The sequence below is a fragment of the Oncorhynchus clarkii genome, unplaced genomic scaffold, assembly GCF_045791955.1.
Source record: "Oncorhynchus clarkii lewisi isolate Uvic-CL-2024 unplaced genomic scaffold, UVic_Ocla_1.0 unplaced_contig_200_pilon_pilon, whole genome shotgun sequence".
Taxonomy (NCBI): Eukaryota; Metazoa; Chordata; class Actinopteri; order Salmoniformes; family Salmonidae; genus Oncorhynchus; species Oncorhynchus clarkii.
In genome coordinates this window covers 107,909-126,023 of record NW_027260822.1, presented here as the reverse complement: position 1 = coordinate 126,023, position 18,115 = coordinate 107,909, and the positions used below count along the sequence as shown (strand labels likewise).

General features: G+C 49.5%; 1 protein-coding gene across 1 annotated transcript in view; it reads left to right on the top strand.

Annotated features, from left to right (window-relative positions):
• LOC139401811 (formin-2-like) overlaps positions 1 to 18,115 on the top strand; it is a 129,728-nt gene that overhangs the window by 25,612 nt on the left and 86,001 nt on the right. Inside the window, exons 3-8 of the mRNA XM_071145782.1 lie at positions 2,487 to 2,643; positions 4,553 to 4,564; positions 5,851 to 5,912; positions 6,644 to 7,444; positions 7,523 to 7,875; positions 12,496 to 12,640. Of these exons, the coding sequence (XP_071001883.1) occupies positions 2,487 to 2,643; positions 4,553 to 4,564; positions 5,851 to 5,912; positions 6,644 to 7,444; positions 7,523 to 7,875; positions 12,496 to 12,640 (1,530 nt within the window). The remainder of the gene's footprint in view (positions 1 to 2,486; positions 2,644 to 4,552; positions 4,565 to 5,850; positions 5,913 to 6,643; positions 7,445 to 7,522; positions 7,876 to 12,495; positions 12,641 to 18,115) is intronic.

The following is an 18,115-nucleotide window of genomic DNA, read 5'->3' as shown; positions in this document are numbered from 1 at the left end:
AATTTTGCCTATGCTAGGCCTATAGTATATCTAAACATATTTCTTTCAATGACTTGATTCACCACCAATAATTACATTTAGATGATTGGAGGACTCTAAATGAATATCTAAGGGGCATTTTCAGTTAGGGTCTGTGAGAATATCTAAGGGACTTTTATATAGTTCTAAATGCATTAATAATCACTTTGTTTAAAAAATAACTATATTGGAGATTTCATTTTCATTTAACCTCGAGTGAGTGAGGAAAAATGCAGTTCTTGAACATGAGGTGAGACATTCTCACTAATTTGTAAATAAAGCCAGTTTGTTATTTAGAATTATTCATTTCTGGAGAAACTTAACTTGATTATTTAGGAGACATCACTTGCTTATATTCAGTCAACACATATATCTTAAGAATAGAAGGCTATATATAACAATATTTGAGATTATTTCATTAAAAAAAATAACGGTGAGCAATTGTAATCTGAATAAAGGCAAAAATAATTTTATAAAGGCCACAATATAGCCCTGCTAATAGCCATAATGACGCTGTACAACGTGCCCTGCTAATAGCCATAATGACGCTGTACAACGTGCCCTGCTAATAGCCATAATGACGCTGTACAACGTGACCGTGTGTTTGAAGGAGTATTTTCCAGTAAGCAACAATTTGTTTGCCTTCGTTAGACAACTTTGTTCCAATATTTCTGTAAATCAGTGATATTTATTCCCATAGCAATTCATTATGGATCCATAACTAAATCAACATCTGCATTTTGAAAGATGATTTTTATAATTTTATTAACAAAAGCATAAAGATGCTGATGAGGAAATAGAGTACTATACAGTATATGCTTTCACATTTGGTTAATAAAGCATTTAAAGCAGTTTGAAGAAAAGCCACCTGCATTTGTTTATTAGGCGACTATGCAGTCTGACAAGTAAACACAGCCTACAATACATACTGTAGTAAACATGGGAAAGTCCCTAATTTCTTACATAAGGGAGAGCAGGCCATGTCCAGACTTTCTCAGTGACCTCAAGTACCTTCAATAATTGCTGTACTAGAGAATTCGGGCATGTGGGAGACCGGGGTTCAATTCCCCGACAGGGAGAAAGGAGCAGACTGTCCTTGTAAATAAATGTGTTCTTAACTGATTTCATGTGTTATTTCATAGTTTTGATGTCTTCACTATTATTCTACAATGTAGAAAATTGTACAAAAAAATAAAAAATCCTGGAATGAGTAGGTGTGTCCAAACTTTTGACTGGTACTCGCTTAATTAATTAATTGAATATTATGGTGTTTCTATTCCAAGAAACTAAAAACCCTCTGGGTTTGCGTTAGGATGGAGCGGAAAATATGGCGTTGTACAACGTAACGGTCGGTAGTACAGTACTGGGCTATTTAGCTAAAGAATCCCAATGTCGTGCTGGCAGGGCACGCGGGAGACTGGGGTTCAAGTCCCCGACAGGGAGGAAGGAGTAGACTGTCCTTGTAAATTTGAATTTGTTGACTTGCGTAGTAAAATAAGTTACGCTAAGAGCATGACATTTATACACCCTAATTTTCTAATTCTAGTCCAACCAATACCCAAACCGAGATTCCGTTCAAATAACAATCTCATTCATTTATCAAGACCAGTCCTCATGCTTGTCTCAGAGCAGCGTGAAACGGTGCAAAAATAGTTGTAGGCTTTTGCTTCTAACTTCAATATTCTCTTTAAATTACCTACACCACTTTTAACAGCACATGACTCAACACTAGTGAGACTCATGTCTCCTACATTATTAGTTACATTGTTTTAGTTTGAACCTGCAGACCGACACTAAGAACAGAACAGCGGGAATCTTTCCCTAGTCAGTGCCTTTTATTAGTGCAATGCCCCTTAAATATTTAGGAGATTTGTTACAAATCAGCAAGAAAAAGGCCATTCTTAAACATGGGGTGAGACGTTGTTACTAATTTATTAAAAAAGCCTGTTTGTTATTTAGAATTATTTATTTGTTTTTAGAGGGAGAAATGCATTGTCTTAGACCGTTGCGTCACTCAGGCGCTGTACAACGTGACCGGTCGGGAGTGGCCTACACTACTACTAATACTACTACAATAAGATAAATAATCCTAACAAATAAAATAATAAAAACCTTTGTGTAACAACAGTTTTAGTAAGTAATACTGATAGTCGTGCACAATTATCAGTTTCAATTTCGGTTTATGTCGCCTGTTCATTGTCAGTTAGACACAGTAGGACCCAAAAGCACAATCAGTGCTCTAACTCCCCCTTGCGCTGGTCTGGAGCAATGAAGTGACGCAGGGTACCGTACTAAACCACAAATTACCTCTAAGTCCCACGGCGTAAGCTCACAACTTTTTAAAGGAGGAACCACTGTTCTACTGTCCCCTAACAGCATTATATCTCCTCTTTTGTCCTCTGTTGTCCCCTTATGCTATTTTATCTTATGTCCTCATGTATGCCATATTATCTCCCTCTCTCCCCCAGCAAGACCAGCTGTACACGTGGGCAGCGGTCAGCCAGCCCCCCCACTCCATGGAACACTTTGAGGGCCGGGCCCCCCTCCCTGGGCACCTGAAGACCCTGTGGCCCCCACCCAGACCTGTGGGAGACGATAGACCAGGCCTCATGTACACCGAGGAGGGTAGGGGCCCTCACCACATCCATATAGATACTATTATACTGTAGAGACTAGATCTCAAACAGCTAACTACTGTAACAGACCAGGTCTCATTACACATTGTTATACGTTCTACCAAGGTGGGAAGGTGCCCTCATCAAAACAGTTACTAACTTCAGACTGTTGTACTTGTTTTCTCCTTTAACTCTTACTAGCGCTGATTTTGCAGATGGAGTCTAGAAACGTTAACTTCCTTAGTCAGGGTGGAGAGCTTGTAGCCTCGTTCCTTAGCCAGGGTGGAGAGCTCGTTCCTTAGCCAGGGTGGGGAGCTCGTTCCTTAGTCAGGGTGGAGAGCTCGTAGCCTCGTTCCTTAGCCAGGGTGGGGAGCTCGTAGCCTCGTCCCTTAGCCAGGGTGGGGAGCCCGTAGCCTCGTTCCTTAGTCAGGGTGGAGAGCTTGTAGCCTCGTTCCTTAGCCAGGTTGGAGAGCTCGTTCCTTAGCCAGGGTGGGGAGCTCGTTCCTTAGCCAGGGTGGGGAGCTCGTAGCCTCGTCCCTTAGCCAGGGTGGGGAGCTCGTTCCTTAGCCAGGGTGGGGAGCTCGTAGCCTCGTCCCTTAGCCAGGGTGGGGAGCCCGTAGCCTCGTCCCTTAGCCAGGGTGGAGAGCTCGTAGCCTCGTCCCTTAGCCAGGGTGGAGAGCTCGTAGCCTCGTCCCTTAGCCAGGGTGGAGAGCTCGTAGCCTCGTCCCTTAGCCAGGGTGGAGAGCTCGTAGCCTCGTCCGTTAGCCAGGGTGGAGAGCTCGTAGCCTCGTCCCTTAGCCAGGGTGGAGAGCTCGTAGCCTCGTCCCTTAGCCAGGGTGGAGAACTCGTAGCCTCGTCCCTTAGCCAGGGTGGGGAGCTCGTAGCCTCGTCCCTTAGCCAGGGTGGGGAGCTCGTAGCCTCGTCCCTTAGCCAGGGTGGGGAGCTCGTAGCCTCGTCCCTTAGCCAGGGTGGGGAGCTCGTAGCCTCGTCCCTTAGCCAGGGTGGGGAGCTCGTAGCCTCGTCCCTTAGCCAGGGTGGGGAGCTCGTAGCCTCGTCCCTTAGCCAGGGTGGGGAGCTCGTAGCCTCGTCCCTTAGCCAGGGTGGGGAGCTCGTAGCCTCGTCCCTTAGCCAGGGTGGAGAGCTCGTAGCCTCGTCCCTTAGCCAGGGTGGGGAGCCCGTAGCCTCGTCCCTTAGCCAGGGTGGAGAGCTCGTAGCCTCGTCCCTTAGCCAGGGTGGAGAGCTCGTAGCCTCGTCCCTTAGCCAGGGTGGAGAGCTCGTAGCCTCGTCCCTTAGCCAGGGTGGAGAGCTCGTAGCCTCGTCCCTTAGCCAGGGTGGAGAACTCGTAGCCTCGTCCCTTAGCCAGGGTGGGGAGCTCGTAGCCTCGTCCCTTAGCCAGGGTGGGGAGCTCGTAGCCTCGTCCCTTAGCCAGGGTGGGGAGCTCGTAGCCTCGTCCCTTAGCCAGGGTGGGGAGCTCGTAGCCTCGTCCCTTAGCCAGGGTGGGGAGCTCGTAGCCTCGTCCCTTAGCCAGGGTGGGGAGCTCGTAGCCTCGTCCCTTAGCCAGGGTGGGGAGCTCGTAGCCTCGTCCCTTAGCCAGGGTGGGGAGCTCGTAGCCTCGTCCCTTAGCCAGGGTGGGGAGCTCGTAGCCTCGTCCCTTAGCCAGGGTGGGGAGCTCGTAGCCTCGTCCCTTAGCCAGGGTGGGGAGCTCGTAGCCTCGTCCCTTAGCCAGGGTGGAGAGCTCGTAGCCTCGGCTTTTGTTCTGTTAGAGTTGAGCTTCCTGTTTTATACCAGTGGTTTTAAGAGGACGTTGCGTCTCTGTGCCTTGATACATATGACCGGCGGGAATTTAACCCAACAGTGTAGATTTAAGGAAAGACTTGTTTCTAATCTGGATCTCTTCTTTCCTGCTCTGATACCTTTAGAGGGCGATGAAGGTAAGTTACATTGTGAATGTGTTTCTGCATGGTCATTTAACTCTTTCTTTTTGGACTTGCTCGTCATCTGTCTGTAGTCCCACATGCTATTGAAAGGGCCAAGGTTGCATAGCAACAATGAGTCAGTGCTTAGGCAGGCAAAAATGGATTGATATTCTGAGCACAGCTTTCCCCTCCCTTTCTCCCGACAAACATCCTGTACTCTTTCCCCCCGACAAACATCCCGTACTCTTTCCCCCCGACAAACATCCCGTACTCTTTCCCCCCGACAAACATCCCGTACTCTTTCCCCCCGACAAACATCCCGTACTCTTTCCCCCCGACAAACATCCCGTACTCTTTCCCCCCGACAAACATCCCGTACTCTTTCCCCCCGACAATCATCCCGTACTCTTTCCCCCCGACAAACATCCCGTACTCTTTCCCCCCGACAAGCATCCTGTACTCTTTCCCCCCGACAAGCATCCTGTACTCTTTCCCCCCGACAAACATCCTGTACTCTTTCCCCCCGACAAACATCCCGTACTCTTTCCCCCCGACAAACATCCCGTACTCTTTCCCCCCGACAAACATCCCGTACTCTTTCCCCCCGACAAACATCCCGTACTCTTTCCCCCCGACAAACATCCCGTACTCTTTCCCCTCGGCAAACTACGCCCCCCCGACAAACATCCTGTACTCTTTCCCCCGACAAACATCCCCCCCCCCGACAAACATCCCGTACTCTTTCCCCTCGGCAAACATCCCCCCCCCCCCCGACAAACATCCCCCCCCGACAAACACCCCCCCCCCGACACACATCCTGTGTGTCCTTGCTGCTGAGTCTAACACCTAAAAGAAAACAGGCTGCTAGATGTAATGTTGCTTTTCCCCTAACTATTGGTTTGATGTGACATTAGGCTTTAAACAACTTTTGATGTTCACATTAAATGTACATTTTCATTTCATTCTAAGAAACACAATGCATGATGGTACGGATTGTGAATTGAAGTAATCATTGTATCACATATCATCCAGTAGCATGTTGTCTGGTCTAGTTGACTGCATGGTTGTATTCTGGTAGTGATTAATACCAGTAGAAAGTGGTCTGGTCTAGTTGACTGCATGGTTGTATTCTGGTAGTGATTAATACCAGTAGAAAGTGGTCTGGTCTAGTTGACTGCATGGTTGTATTCTGGTAGTGATTAATACCAGTAGAAAGTGGTCTGGTCTAGTTGACCGTGCATGGTTGTGGTTGTATTCTGGTTGTGATAATATAGAAGTATCCCGTCTCTCTCTTCCTACAGAACACCAGGCAGCCATCTTGGGGCTGAAGAGACATCAGAGGGAAGAAGTCGGCCAACTTCAGGTCAGTCATCCTATTCTCCCTAGTCTCCCTATCCCTAGTCTCCCTAGTCAGTAGGGAATCATCCAACCCTACCTGAGAGGTTATCTATAGGACTGTACAGTCTTTCCCTTTGGAGAGAATAGCATCATGAATAGCCCTGGCCTCCTTCACCTGATTAACCACAAGGGGGCAGCATCCACTAAGAGTTGTACTAGTTTAGTGGAATACTCTTCGTAGCAGTTCTAAGTGAGGGTCTTGGTGTGTGTGGACCAGTACCTGGAAGACTCTGACCTCTCCCTTGTTTATCTCTTATCTGTGTCTCCTAGAGATGCTCCTTGTTGTTGAAGTATTGTCCTTCTGAAAACCGCCATCTTGTCCCATATGAAGCCATTGAGCTCCTCTACAAGAAGCCCTGCCTCTAACAAGAATATGTTGAATATAACATTGTTCTCCTTCTGGTTATAAAACAGTTAACATATTGCTTTAAAGGTTTATATGAACACTGTTTTCCTCTCGCTCTCTGCCCCCCCCCCCTCTCTCGCTCTCTGCCGCCCCTCTCGCTCTCTGGCCCCCCCCTCTCTCGCTCTCTGGCCCCCCCCTCTCTCGCTCTCTGCCCCCCCCTCTCTCGCTCTCTGGCCCCCCCTCTCTCGCTCTCTGGCCCCCCCTCTCTCGCTCTCTGGCCCCCCCTCTCTCGCTCTCTGCCCCCCCCCCCCCCCCTCTCGCTCTCTGGCCCCCCCTCTCTCGCTCTCCAGGAGGAGTCAGTGCTGAAAACAGTGAAGCTGAAAGAGGAGCACGTCAATGTGATCCAGCAGTTAGAACAGACCATTGAGGACCTGCGGACTAAGATAGCTGAGCTGGAGGAACAGCACCCCCTGCTGGACAGAGATATTATTAGTATGGAGCCGGAGGCTGGTGTGGAGGGGGATCTGTACCGGGAGGTCTGTCATGTAGACCTACAGACTGAGGAGAGGATAGTGAAGGAGGTCTGTCATGTAGACCTACAGACTGAAGAGAGGATGGTGAAGGAGGTCTGTCATGTAGACCTACAGACTGAAGAGAGGATAGTGAAGGAGGTCTGTCATGTAGACCAGCAGACTGACTGTCTCCTGAGTTGTCTGGAGGCCAAGTCTGTCCAGACGTCGCCTATGGAGGAAAGCTATAAGTTTAAAGTGCCTTTACCGGACCAGATGCCACCCTTGTTTGTGAACAAGGCTGGAGGAGAGTCCTCTTTGTCTTCCTCCTGTTCCCTGAAACTCCCCCCAGAACTGGCCCTGTCCCTACCCATACCCTTCTCCCCCAAGGTTGCACCAGCATTTGTCTGTACGTGCCAACAGCAGCAGAGTGGCATTAAACCCCCCCCACCACCTCCTTTACCTGGTCACTCCATGGCTCCTCCTCCACCACCACCTCTACCAGAGGGTGCAATGCCCCCACCACCTCCTCCACCTCCTCTACCAGGGGGTGCAATGCCTCCACCACCTCCTCCACCTCCTCTACCAGGGGGTGCAATGCCTCCACCACCACCTCCACCTCCTCTACCAGGGGGTGCAATGCCTCCACCACCTCCTCTACCAGGGAGTGCAATGCCCCCACCACCTCCTCCACCTCCTCTACCAGGGGGTGCAATGCCCCCACCACCTCCTCCACCTCCTCTACCAGGGGGTGCAATGCCCCCACCACCCCCTCCTCTCCCTGGCATGGGGATGGCACCTCCACCCCCTCCCTTACCTGGGATGATAGGGATGGGCCCTCCCCCACCCCCTCCACCATTACCTGGGATGGGTGGACCTCCTCCTCCTCCTCCTGGCTGTGGCCCTCCTCCACCATGTGCCCTGGGCTCCCTGGTCCCTCCGATGCCCATGGGACTGTATGCTCTAGGCATGGCCCAGGAGAAACCTCCCCGGAAAGGAGTGGTGGAGCCCCCCAGACCCATGAAACCTCTCTACTGGACCAGGATACAGCTCAACTCAGCTCAACACAAAAAGTAATCAATCAATCAATCAATCAAATGTATTTAACAAGACGTTTGTTTTATTTCAGCAGTTGTTTCTAAAGCTTTATGCTAAAAAGTTATCATATAACTATGCTAGTTACATAAACATCTGGACCTGTATTCACTAAGACTTTAGAGTAGGAGTGGTGATCTAGGATCAGGTCATAAAGAGTCTCAGTAGGAGTGGTGATCTAGGATCAGGTCATAAAGAGTCTCAGTAGGAGTGGTGATCTAGGATCAGGTCATAGTCTCAGTAGGAGTGGTGATCTAGGATCAGGTCATAGTCTCAGTAGGAGTGGTGATCTAGGATCAGGTCATAAAGAGTCTCAGGAGTGGTGATCTAGGATCAGGTCATAGTCTCAGTAGGAGTGGTGATCTAGGATCAGGTCATAGTCTCAGTAGGAGTGGTGATCTAGGATCAGGTCATAGTCTCAGTAGGAGTGGTGATCTAGGATCAGGTCATAGTCTCAGTAGGAGTGGTGATCTAGGATCAGGTCATAGTCTCAGTAGGAGTGGTGATCTAGGATCAGGTCATAAAGAGTCTCAGTAGGAGTGGTGATCTAGGATCAGATCATAAATAGTCTCAGTAGGAGTGGTGATCTAGGATCAGATCATAAATAGTCTCAGTAGGAGTGGTGATCTAGGATCAGATCATAAATAGTCTCAGTAGGAGTGGTGATCTAGGATCAGGTCATAGTCTCAGTAGGAGTGGTGATCTTGGATCAGGTCATAAAGAGTCTCAGTAGGAGTGGTGATCTAGGATCAGATCATAAAGAGTCTCAGTAGGAGTGGTGATCTAGGATCAGGTCATAGTCTCAGTAGGAGTGGTGATCTAGGATCAGGTCATAGTCTCAGTAGGAGTGGTGATCTAGGATCAGGTCATAGTCTCAGTAGGAGTGGTGATCTAGGATCAGGTCATAAAGAGTCTCAGTAGGAGTGGTGATCTAGGATCAGGTCATAAAGAGTCTCAGTAGGAGTGGTGATCTAGGATCAGGTCATAGTCTCAGGAGTGGTGATCTAGGATCAGGTCATAGTCTCAGGAGTGGTGATCTAGGATCAGGTCATAGTCTCAGGAGTGGTGATCTAGGATCAGGTCATAGTCTCAGTAGGAGTGGTGATCTAGGATCAGGTCATAAAGAGTCTCAGTAGGAGTGGTGATCTAGGATCAGGTCATAGTCTCAGTAGGAGTGGTGATCTAGGATCAGGTCATAAAGAGTCTCAGTAGGAGTGGTGATCTAGGATCAGGTCATAGTCTCAGTAGGAGTGGTGATCTAGGATCAGGTCATAAAGAGTCTTAGTTCCACTTCATTATGATTAAAGATGGAAAACTGATCCTAGATCTGCAGTCTTATTCTGAGAAGCTTTGTGGGCCTTGCTGTATTGTTCCAGACCATGTCCCCGACTAAAGAGGATCCTGTTCAGCGTTTATGATAGTGTGGACAAGGCTGTTTCTGAAAATGCAGGAGGGTCGGAGTACGAGTCCAAATCAAAGTATGTGAAACGGAGGACATTTCTCAGATGCATACGCCATTTTGTACATATTTTTAAAGCATCCCCTGCCGCCCCAGCATGCTACTGGGGCGGCAGGGTAGCCTAGTGGTTAGAGCATTGGACTAGTAACCGGAAGGTTGCAAGTTCAAATCCCTGAGCTGACTGAACAACAGATTTTTAACCCACTGTTCCTAGGCCGTCATTGAAAATAAGAATTTGTTCTTAACTGACTTGCCTAGTTAAATAAAGGTAAAATAAATAAAATAAAGCATCAAGTTTCAACAAAGTATGCACAGAAAAATGACGAGTACACTATGCAACGTTTCTTGAAATCAGATGGCGGACATTATTTGAGCTAAAGCGCGAGAAAGTAATCGCCAACTTCGGAATGAAATGTTGCCTGTTCATGTTGATGGGGATAACTGGCTAGCTGCTACTGTTGATGGGGCTAACTGGCCAGATACCCACAAATAATTTACCTTTACATTTAGGGGGAGTGCTGCTCGGCGTGAGGTAATACAGTAGGGGGAGTGCTGCTCAGTGTGAGGCAATACAGAGGGAGTGCTGCTCAGGCAATATTTTAATCTTGATATGTTACATCCATACTATGTTAATTTTGGCACATTTACCTGCCTACAATACATAAATGTGCATAGATAGCAAGCCCATAGTAAGTCAAAAGGGCTAACTGGCTAACTACTACTGTTATTAGGGCTAACTGGCTAGCTGCTACTGTTGATAGGGCTAACTGGCTAGCTGCTACTGTTGATGGGGCTAACTGGCTAGCTTCTACTGTTGATGGGGATAACTGGCTAGCTGCTACTGTTGATGGGGATAACTGGCTAGCTGCTACTGTTGATGGGGCTAACTGGCTAGCTGCTACTGTTGATGGGGATAGCTGCTACTGTTGATGGGGCTAACTGGCTAGCTGCTACTGTTGATGGGGATAGCTGCTACTGTTGATGGGGCTAGCTGCTACTGTTGATGGGGATAGCTGCTACTGTTGATGGGGATAGCTGCTACTGTTGATGGGGATAGCTGCTACTGTTGATGGGGCTAGCTGCTACTGTTGATGGGGATAGCTGCTACTGTTGATGGGGATAGCTGCTACTGTTGATGGGGATAGCTGCTACTGTTGATGGGGATAGCTGCTACTGTTGATGGGGATAGCTGCTACTGTTGATGGGGCTAGCTGCTACTGTTGATGGGGATAGCTGCTACTGTTGATGGGGATAGCTGCTACTGTTGATGGGGATAGCTGCTACTGTTGATGGGGCTAGCTGCTACTGTTGATGGGGATAGCTGCTACTGTTGATGGGGATAGCTGCTACTGTTGATGGGGATAGCTGCTACTGTTGATGGGGATAGCTGCTACTGTTGATGGGGATAGCTGCTACTGTTGATGGGGATAGCTGCTACTGTTGATGGGGATAGCTGCTACTGTTGATGGGGATAGCTGCTACTGTTGATGGGGATAGCTGCTACTGTTGATGGGGATAGCTGCTACTGTTAGCCAGCCAGATACCCACAAATAATTTACATCTACCTTGCATAACATTTAGGGGGAGTGCTGCTCGGCGTGAGGTAATACAGTAGGGGGAGTGCTGCTCGGTGTGAGGTAATACAGTAGGGGGAGTGCTGCTCAGCGTGAGGAAATACAGTAGAGGGAGTGCTGCTCAGCGTGAGGTAATACAGTAGGGGGAGTGCTGAGGTAATACAGTAGGGGGAGTGCTGAGGTAATACAGTAGGGGGAGTGCTGAGGTAATACAGCAGGGGGAGTGCTGAGGTAATACAGCAGGGGGAGTGCTGAGGTAATACAGTAGGGGGAGTGCTGAGGTAATACAGTATGGGGAGTGCTGAGGTAATACAGTAGGGGGAGTGCTGAGGTAATACAGTAGGGGGAGTGCTGAGGTAATACAGTAGGGGGAGTGCTGAGGTAATACAGTAGGGGGAGTGCTGCTCAGCGTGAGATTGAAGGTCTAATTGATGGTTTTATGTGTTCTCCACACTCTCGTCCTCATATGAACGTACTCAAGAGAACTCGGAGCATCAGTGTGTGTGGAGCACGGTAGAATGCATATTGAGAAACACCATTAACACAGTGAAATTAAAGAAAGATGTGTTGGAAGTGAAGCCGATGTTTGAATGAAAAACGGTTGTTGCGCAGGCAGCATACAGCAGACTGCATCCTCTCTGATTGGCTGGAGAAGAGCTTTGGAGGTCTGCATCCTCTCTGATTGGCTGGAGAAGAGCTTTGGAGGCCTGTTTCCTCTCTGATTGTCAGGAGAAGAGCTTTGCAGGTACCGATTGATGGTAGAATGGATACTTAGTACTGACATCGGTTGATGGTAGAATGGATACTTAGTACTGACATCAATTGATGGTGGATAGAATACTTAATACTGACATTGGTTGATGGTAGAATGGATACTTAGTACTGACATCAATTGATGGTGGATAGAATACTTAGTACTGACATTGGTTGATGGTAGAATGGATACTTAGTATTGACATCGATATTTCTCACTCAAGGTGTAGTACTGGGGCTCATATGTTTACTGAACAACAATGTAAGCGTAAATATTTCAAAGATTTTACTGAGTTACAGTTTCATGTAAGGAAATCGGTCAATTTAAATAAAAACATTAGGCCGTAATATATGGATTTCACCTGATTGGCTGGGTGCGCAGCCGGGGGCACAGGCGGGGGGCCTGGGAAGGCATAGGCCTCCCAAGTTGGTTGAGAACAAATTCTCTGGCAACGACTCTGGTGGACGTTCCTGCAGTCAGCATACCAATTGCACGAATCGTCAAAGCGAGACATTTGTTGCATTGTGTTGTGACAAAACTGCACATATTTTAGAGTGGCCTTTGCATTGTCCCCAGCACGAGGTGCACCTGTGTAATGATCATGCTGTTTTAATCAGCTTCTTGATATGCCACACCTGTCAGGTGGATGGATTACCTTGATAAAGGAGAAATTCTGACTTAAACAGGGATGTCAACTAATATGTGCAAATCATTTGAGTGAAATAAGGTTTTTTGTGCATCTGGAACATTTCTGGGATCTTTTAGTAAAGATCCAACAGTCACAACCTCACTAACTCTTCCCTCATCCTAGAGAGGTGAGCACGTCGCTGGTCTGGGACAAGATACAGGAGCCTGATGTGAACTTTGAGGAGTTCGTAGAGCTGTTCTCCAAGACTGCTGTGAAGGAGAAGAAGAAACCCCTGTCAGATACCATCACCAAGTCTAAAGCCAAACAGGTGAGATCAGATACCCTCCCCATGTCCTATTTACCCCTGTCAGATACCATCACCAAGTCTAAAGCCAAACAGGTGAGATCAGATACCCTCCCCATGTCCTATTTACCCCTGTCAGATACCATCACCAAGTCTAAAGCCAACCAGGTGAGATCAGATACCCTCCCCTGTCCTATTTACCCCTGTCAGATACCATCACCAAGTCTAAAGCCAAACAGGTGAGATCAGATACCCTCCCCTGTCCTATTTACCCCTGTCAGATACCATCACCAAGTCTAAAGCCAAACAGGTGAGATCAGATACCCTCCCCTGTCCTATTTACCCCTGTCAGATACCGTCACCAAGTCTAAAGACAAACAGGTGAGATCAGATACCCTCCCCTGTCCTATTTACCCCTGTCAGATACCATCACCAAGTCTAAAGCCAAACAGGTGAGATCAGATACCCTCCCCTGTCCTATTTACCCCTGTCAGATACCATCACCAAGTCTAAAGCCAAACAGGTGAGATCAGATACCCTCCCCTGTCCTATTTACCCCTGTCAGATACCATCACCAAGTCTAAAGCCAAACAGGTGAGATCAGATACCCTCCCCTGTCCTATTTACCCCTGTCAGATACCATCACCAAGTCTAAAGCCAAACAGGTGAGATCAGATACCCTCCCCTGTCCTATTTACCCCTGTCAGATACCATCACCAAGTCTAAAGCCAAACAGGTGAGATCAGATACCCTCCCCTCTCCTATTTACCCCTGTCAGATACCATCACCAAGTCTAAAGCCAAACAGGTGAGATCAGATACCCTCCCCTGTCCTATTTACCCCTGTCAGATACCATCACCAAGTCTAAAGCCAAACAGGTGAGATCAGATACCCTCCCCTGTCCTATTTACCCCTGTCAGATACCATCACCAAGTCTAAAGCCAAACAGGTGAGATCAGATACCCTCCCCATGTCCTATTTACCCCTGTCAGATACCATCACCAAGTCTAAAGCCAACCAGGTGAGATCAGATACCCTCCCCTGTCCTATTTACCCCTGTCAGATACCATCACCAAGTCTAAAGCCAAACAGGTGAGATCAGATACCCTCCCATGTCCTATTTACCCCTGTCAGATACCATCACCAAGTCTAAAGCCAAACAGGTGAGATCAGATACCCTCCCCTGTCCTATTTACCCCTGTCAGATACCATCACCAAGTCTAAAGCCAAACAGGTGAGATCAGATACCCTCCCCTGTCCTATTTACCCCTGTCAGATACCATCACCAAGTCTAAAGCCAAACAGGTGAGATCAGATACCCTCCCCTGTCCTATTTACCCCTGTCAGGTACCATCACCAAGTCTAAAGCCAAACAGGTGAGATCAGATACCCTCCCCTGTCCTATTTACCCCTGTCAGATACCATCACCAAGTCTAAAGCCAAACAGGTGAGATCAGATACCCTCCCCTGTCCTATTTACCCCTGTCAGATACCATCACCAAGTCTAAAGACAAACAGGTGAGATCAGATACCCTCCCCTGTCCTATTTACCCCTGTCAGATACCGTCACCAAGTCTAAAGACAAACAGGTGAGATCAGATACCCTCCCCTGTCCTATTTACCCCTGTCAGATACCGTCACCAAGTCTAAAGCCAAACAGGTGAGATCAGATACCCTCCCCTGTCCTATTTACCCCTGTCAGATACCGTCACCAAGTCTAAAGCCAAACAGGTGAGATCAGATACCCGCCCCTGTCCTATTTACCCCTGTCAGATACTGTCACCAAGTCTAAAGCCAAACAGGTGAGATCAGATACCCGCCCCTGTCCTATTTACCCCTGTCAGATACCGTCACCAAGTCTAAAGCCAAACAGGTGAGATCAGATACCCTCCCCTGTCCTATTTACCCCTGTCAGATACCGTCACCAAGTCTAAAGCCAAACAGGTGAGATCAGATACCCTCCCCTGTCCTATTTACCCCTGTCAGATACCGTCACCAAGTCTAAAGCCAAACAGGTGAGATCAGATACCCTCTCCTGTCCTATTTACCCCTGTCAGATACCATCACCAAGTCTAAAGCCAAACAGGTGAGATCAGATACCCTCCCCTGTCCTATTTACCCCTGTCAGATACCATCACCAAGTCTAAAGCCAAACAGGTGAGATCAGATACCCTCCCCTGTCCTATTTACCCCTGTCAGATACCATCACCAAGTCTAAAGCCAAACAGGTGAGATCAGATACCCCCCCCTGTCCTATTTACCCCTGTCAGGTCTCAGTGCCCCCTGTCCTATTTACCCCTGTCAGATACCATCACCAAGTCTAAAGCCAAACAGGTGAGATCAGATACCCTCCCCTGTCCTATTTACCCCTGTCAGGTCTCAGTGCCCCCTGTCCTATCATCCTGTCCTGTCCCAGTTCCCCCTGTCCTATCATCCTGTCCTGTCCCAGTGCCCCCTGTCCTATCATCCTGTCCTGTCCCAGTGCCCTCTGTCCTATCATCCTGTCCTGTCCCAGTGCCCCCTGTCCTATCATCCTGTCCTGTCCCAGTGCCCCCTGTCCTCCTGTCCTGTCCCAGTGCCCCCTGTCCTCCTGTCCTGTCCCAGTTCCTCCTGTCCTGTCCCAGTGCCCCCTGTCCTCCTGTCCTGTCCCAGTGCCCCCTGTCCTCCTGTCCTGTCCCAGTGCCCCCTGTCCTCCTGTCCTGTCCCAGTGCCCCCTGTCCTCCTGTCCTGTCCCAGTGCCCCCTGTCCTCCTGTCCTGTCCCAGTGTTCCCTGTCCTCCTGTCCTGTCCCAGTGTTCCCTGTCCTCCTGTCCTGTCCCAGTGTTCCCTGTCCTCCTGTCCTGTCCCAGTGTTCCCTGTCCTCCTGTACTGTCCCAGTGACTCCTGTCTAATTGTCCTATCACCCTCATGTTTATGTAGTTCTCCATTTCATCCTTCCTTCCAGCTGTTCTGTTGTTCTCCTTCAGTTGAACTCTCTGGGTTCTGGGGGTTTCTACTGAACTGGGAATATTCTGGGTTCTGGGGTTTCTACTGACCTGGGAACTGTCTGGGGTGGTTTCTACTGAACTGGGAACTGTCTGGGTTCTGGGTTTTCTACTGACCTGGGAACTGTCTGGGTTCTGGGTTTTCTACTGACCTGGGAACTGTCTGGGTTCTGGGTTTTCTACTGAACTGGGAACTGTCTGGGGTGGTTTCTACTGAACTGGGAACTGTCTGGGGGGGTTTCTACTGAACTGGGAACTGTCTGGGGGGGTTTCTACTGAACTGGGAACTGTCTGGGGGGGTTTCTACTGAACTGGGAACTGTCTGGGGGGGTTTCTACTGAACTGGGAACTGTCTGGGGGGGTTTCTACTGACCTGGGAACTGTCTGGGTTCTGGGGGGGGGGGGGTTTCTACTGACCTGGGAATGGATGTGATTAAAGGTCCCTGTCGCTTTAGGCTTAGTTCTCTACTACTAAACATTTGTGCAGAATTTCTGACTGTCCTCCTGAAGTGGAAATCACGATCAGTCCTGGCTCTGCGGCTCGGTCTGAGGATCAGTCCTGGCTCTGCGGCTCGGTCTGAGGATCAGTCCTGGCTCTGCGGCTCGGTCTGAGGATCAGTCCTGGCTCTGCGGCTCGGTCTGAGGATCAGTCCTGGCTCTGCGGCTCGGTCTGAGGATCAGTCCTGGCTCTGCGGCTCGGTCTGAGGATCAGTCCTGGCTCTGCGGCTCGGTCTGAGGATCAGTCCTGGCTCTGCGGCTCGGTCTGAGGATCAGTCCTGGCTCTGCGGCTCGGTCTGAGGATCAGTCCTGGCTCTGCGGCTCGGTCTGAGGATCAGTCCTGGCTCTGCGGCTCGGTCTGAGGATCAGTCCTGGCTCTGCGGCTCGGTCTGAGGATCAGTCCTGGCTCTGCGGCTCGGTCTGAGGATCAGTCCTGGCTCTGCGGCTCAGTCCTTGCTCTGCGGCTCGGTCTGAGGATCAGTCCTGGCTCTGCGGCTCGGTCTGAGGATCAGTCCTGGCTCTGCGGCTCGGTCTGAGGATCAGTCCTGGCTCTGCGGCTCGGTCTGATCAGTCCTTTTGATCAGGGCCCAATGTAAGGAACATAATGCCATTGTGGAGGCAGACCGTGTAGCCAAGTCTAACCATCTAAACCATGTTCAGATGATGTGATTTCATCTGAGCTCCGCAGAGCTTGTTGTTTTGACAGGCCTTTCAATCACACTGTGTTTTGACTGGAGTAGGAGAACGAGGATCTGTCATCAATAAAGAACAACGCTACAGGGAAGCCCACATGGACACACACCACACACACACACACACCCCACACACACACCTCACACACCAGTCTGTAGCTGATCTGAGCAGTCCAGGCCTGTATAGTGTGGGTCTGAGGGTCGGTCCTGCCCTGTATAGTGTGGCTCTGAGATTCAGTCCTGGCCTGTATAGTCTGAGGGTTCGGTCCCGGCCTGTATAGTCTGAGGGTTCGGTCCCGGCCTGTATAGTCCCGGCCTGTATAGGCTGAGGGTTCGGTCCCGGCCTGTATAGTCTGAGGGTTCAGTCCCGGCCTGTGTAGTCTGAGGGTTCGGTCCCGGCCTGTATAGTCTGAGGGTTCGGTCCCGGCCTGTATAGTCTGAGGGTTCGGTCCCGGCCTGTATAGTCTGAGGGTTCGGTCCCGGCCTGTATAGTCTGAGGGTTCGGTCCCGGCCTGTATAGTCTGAGGGTTCGGTCCCGGCCTGTATAGTCTGAGGGTTCGGTCCCGGCCTGTATAGTCTGAGGGTTCGGTCCCGGCCTGTATAGTCTGAGGGTTCGGTCCCGGCCTGTATAGTCTGAGGGTTCGGTCCCGGCCTGTATAGTCTGAGGGTTCGGTCCCGGCCTGCATAGGCTGAGGGTTCGGTCCCGGCCTGTATAGTCTGAGGGTTCGGTCCCGGCCTGTATAGTCTGAGGGTTCGGTCCCGGCCTGTATAGTCTGAGGGTTCGGTCCCGGCCTGTATAGTCTGAGGGTTCGGTCCCGGCCTGTATAGTCTGAGGGTTCGGTCCCGGCCTGTATAGTCTGAGGGTTCGGTCCCGGCCTGTATAGTCTGAGGGTTCGGTCCCGCCCTGTATAGTCTGAGGGTTCGGTCCCGGCCTGTATAGTCTGAGGGTTCGGTCCCGGCCTGTATAGTCTGAGGGTTCAGTCCCCGTTATTAAATATTGCCATTTAAAATACTAGTTTCCTGAGCCAATCTTTTCTTATGTCTTATTTTAAAGATGAAGCCCTGTCACTTTTCTCCTAAAGTTGTCTTGTGGTTAGACCTGAATCTGGAGGCTATTTGAGTTACCAAATAAAGTGTTTTGGGAATTTTAATGTTGTTTCAGCGATTTGACCTCCGTGTTTAAAACGTTTCCTTAGATGCTGATTGGAGTAAATGCTGTCCTTCATCCCCTGCTAGCTGCCGGAGGTTACCGAGGAAACCATCTCATTTTAATGAACATGTTTTCTTTCGTTTTTAATTCCGGTCGGCGTGCCAGCTACAGGAAGT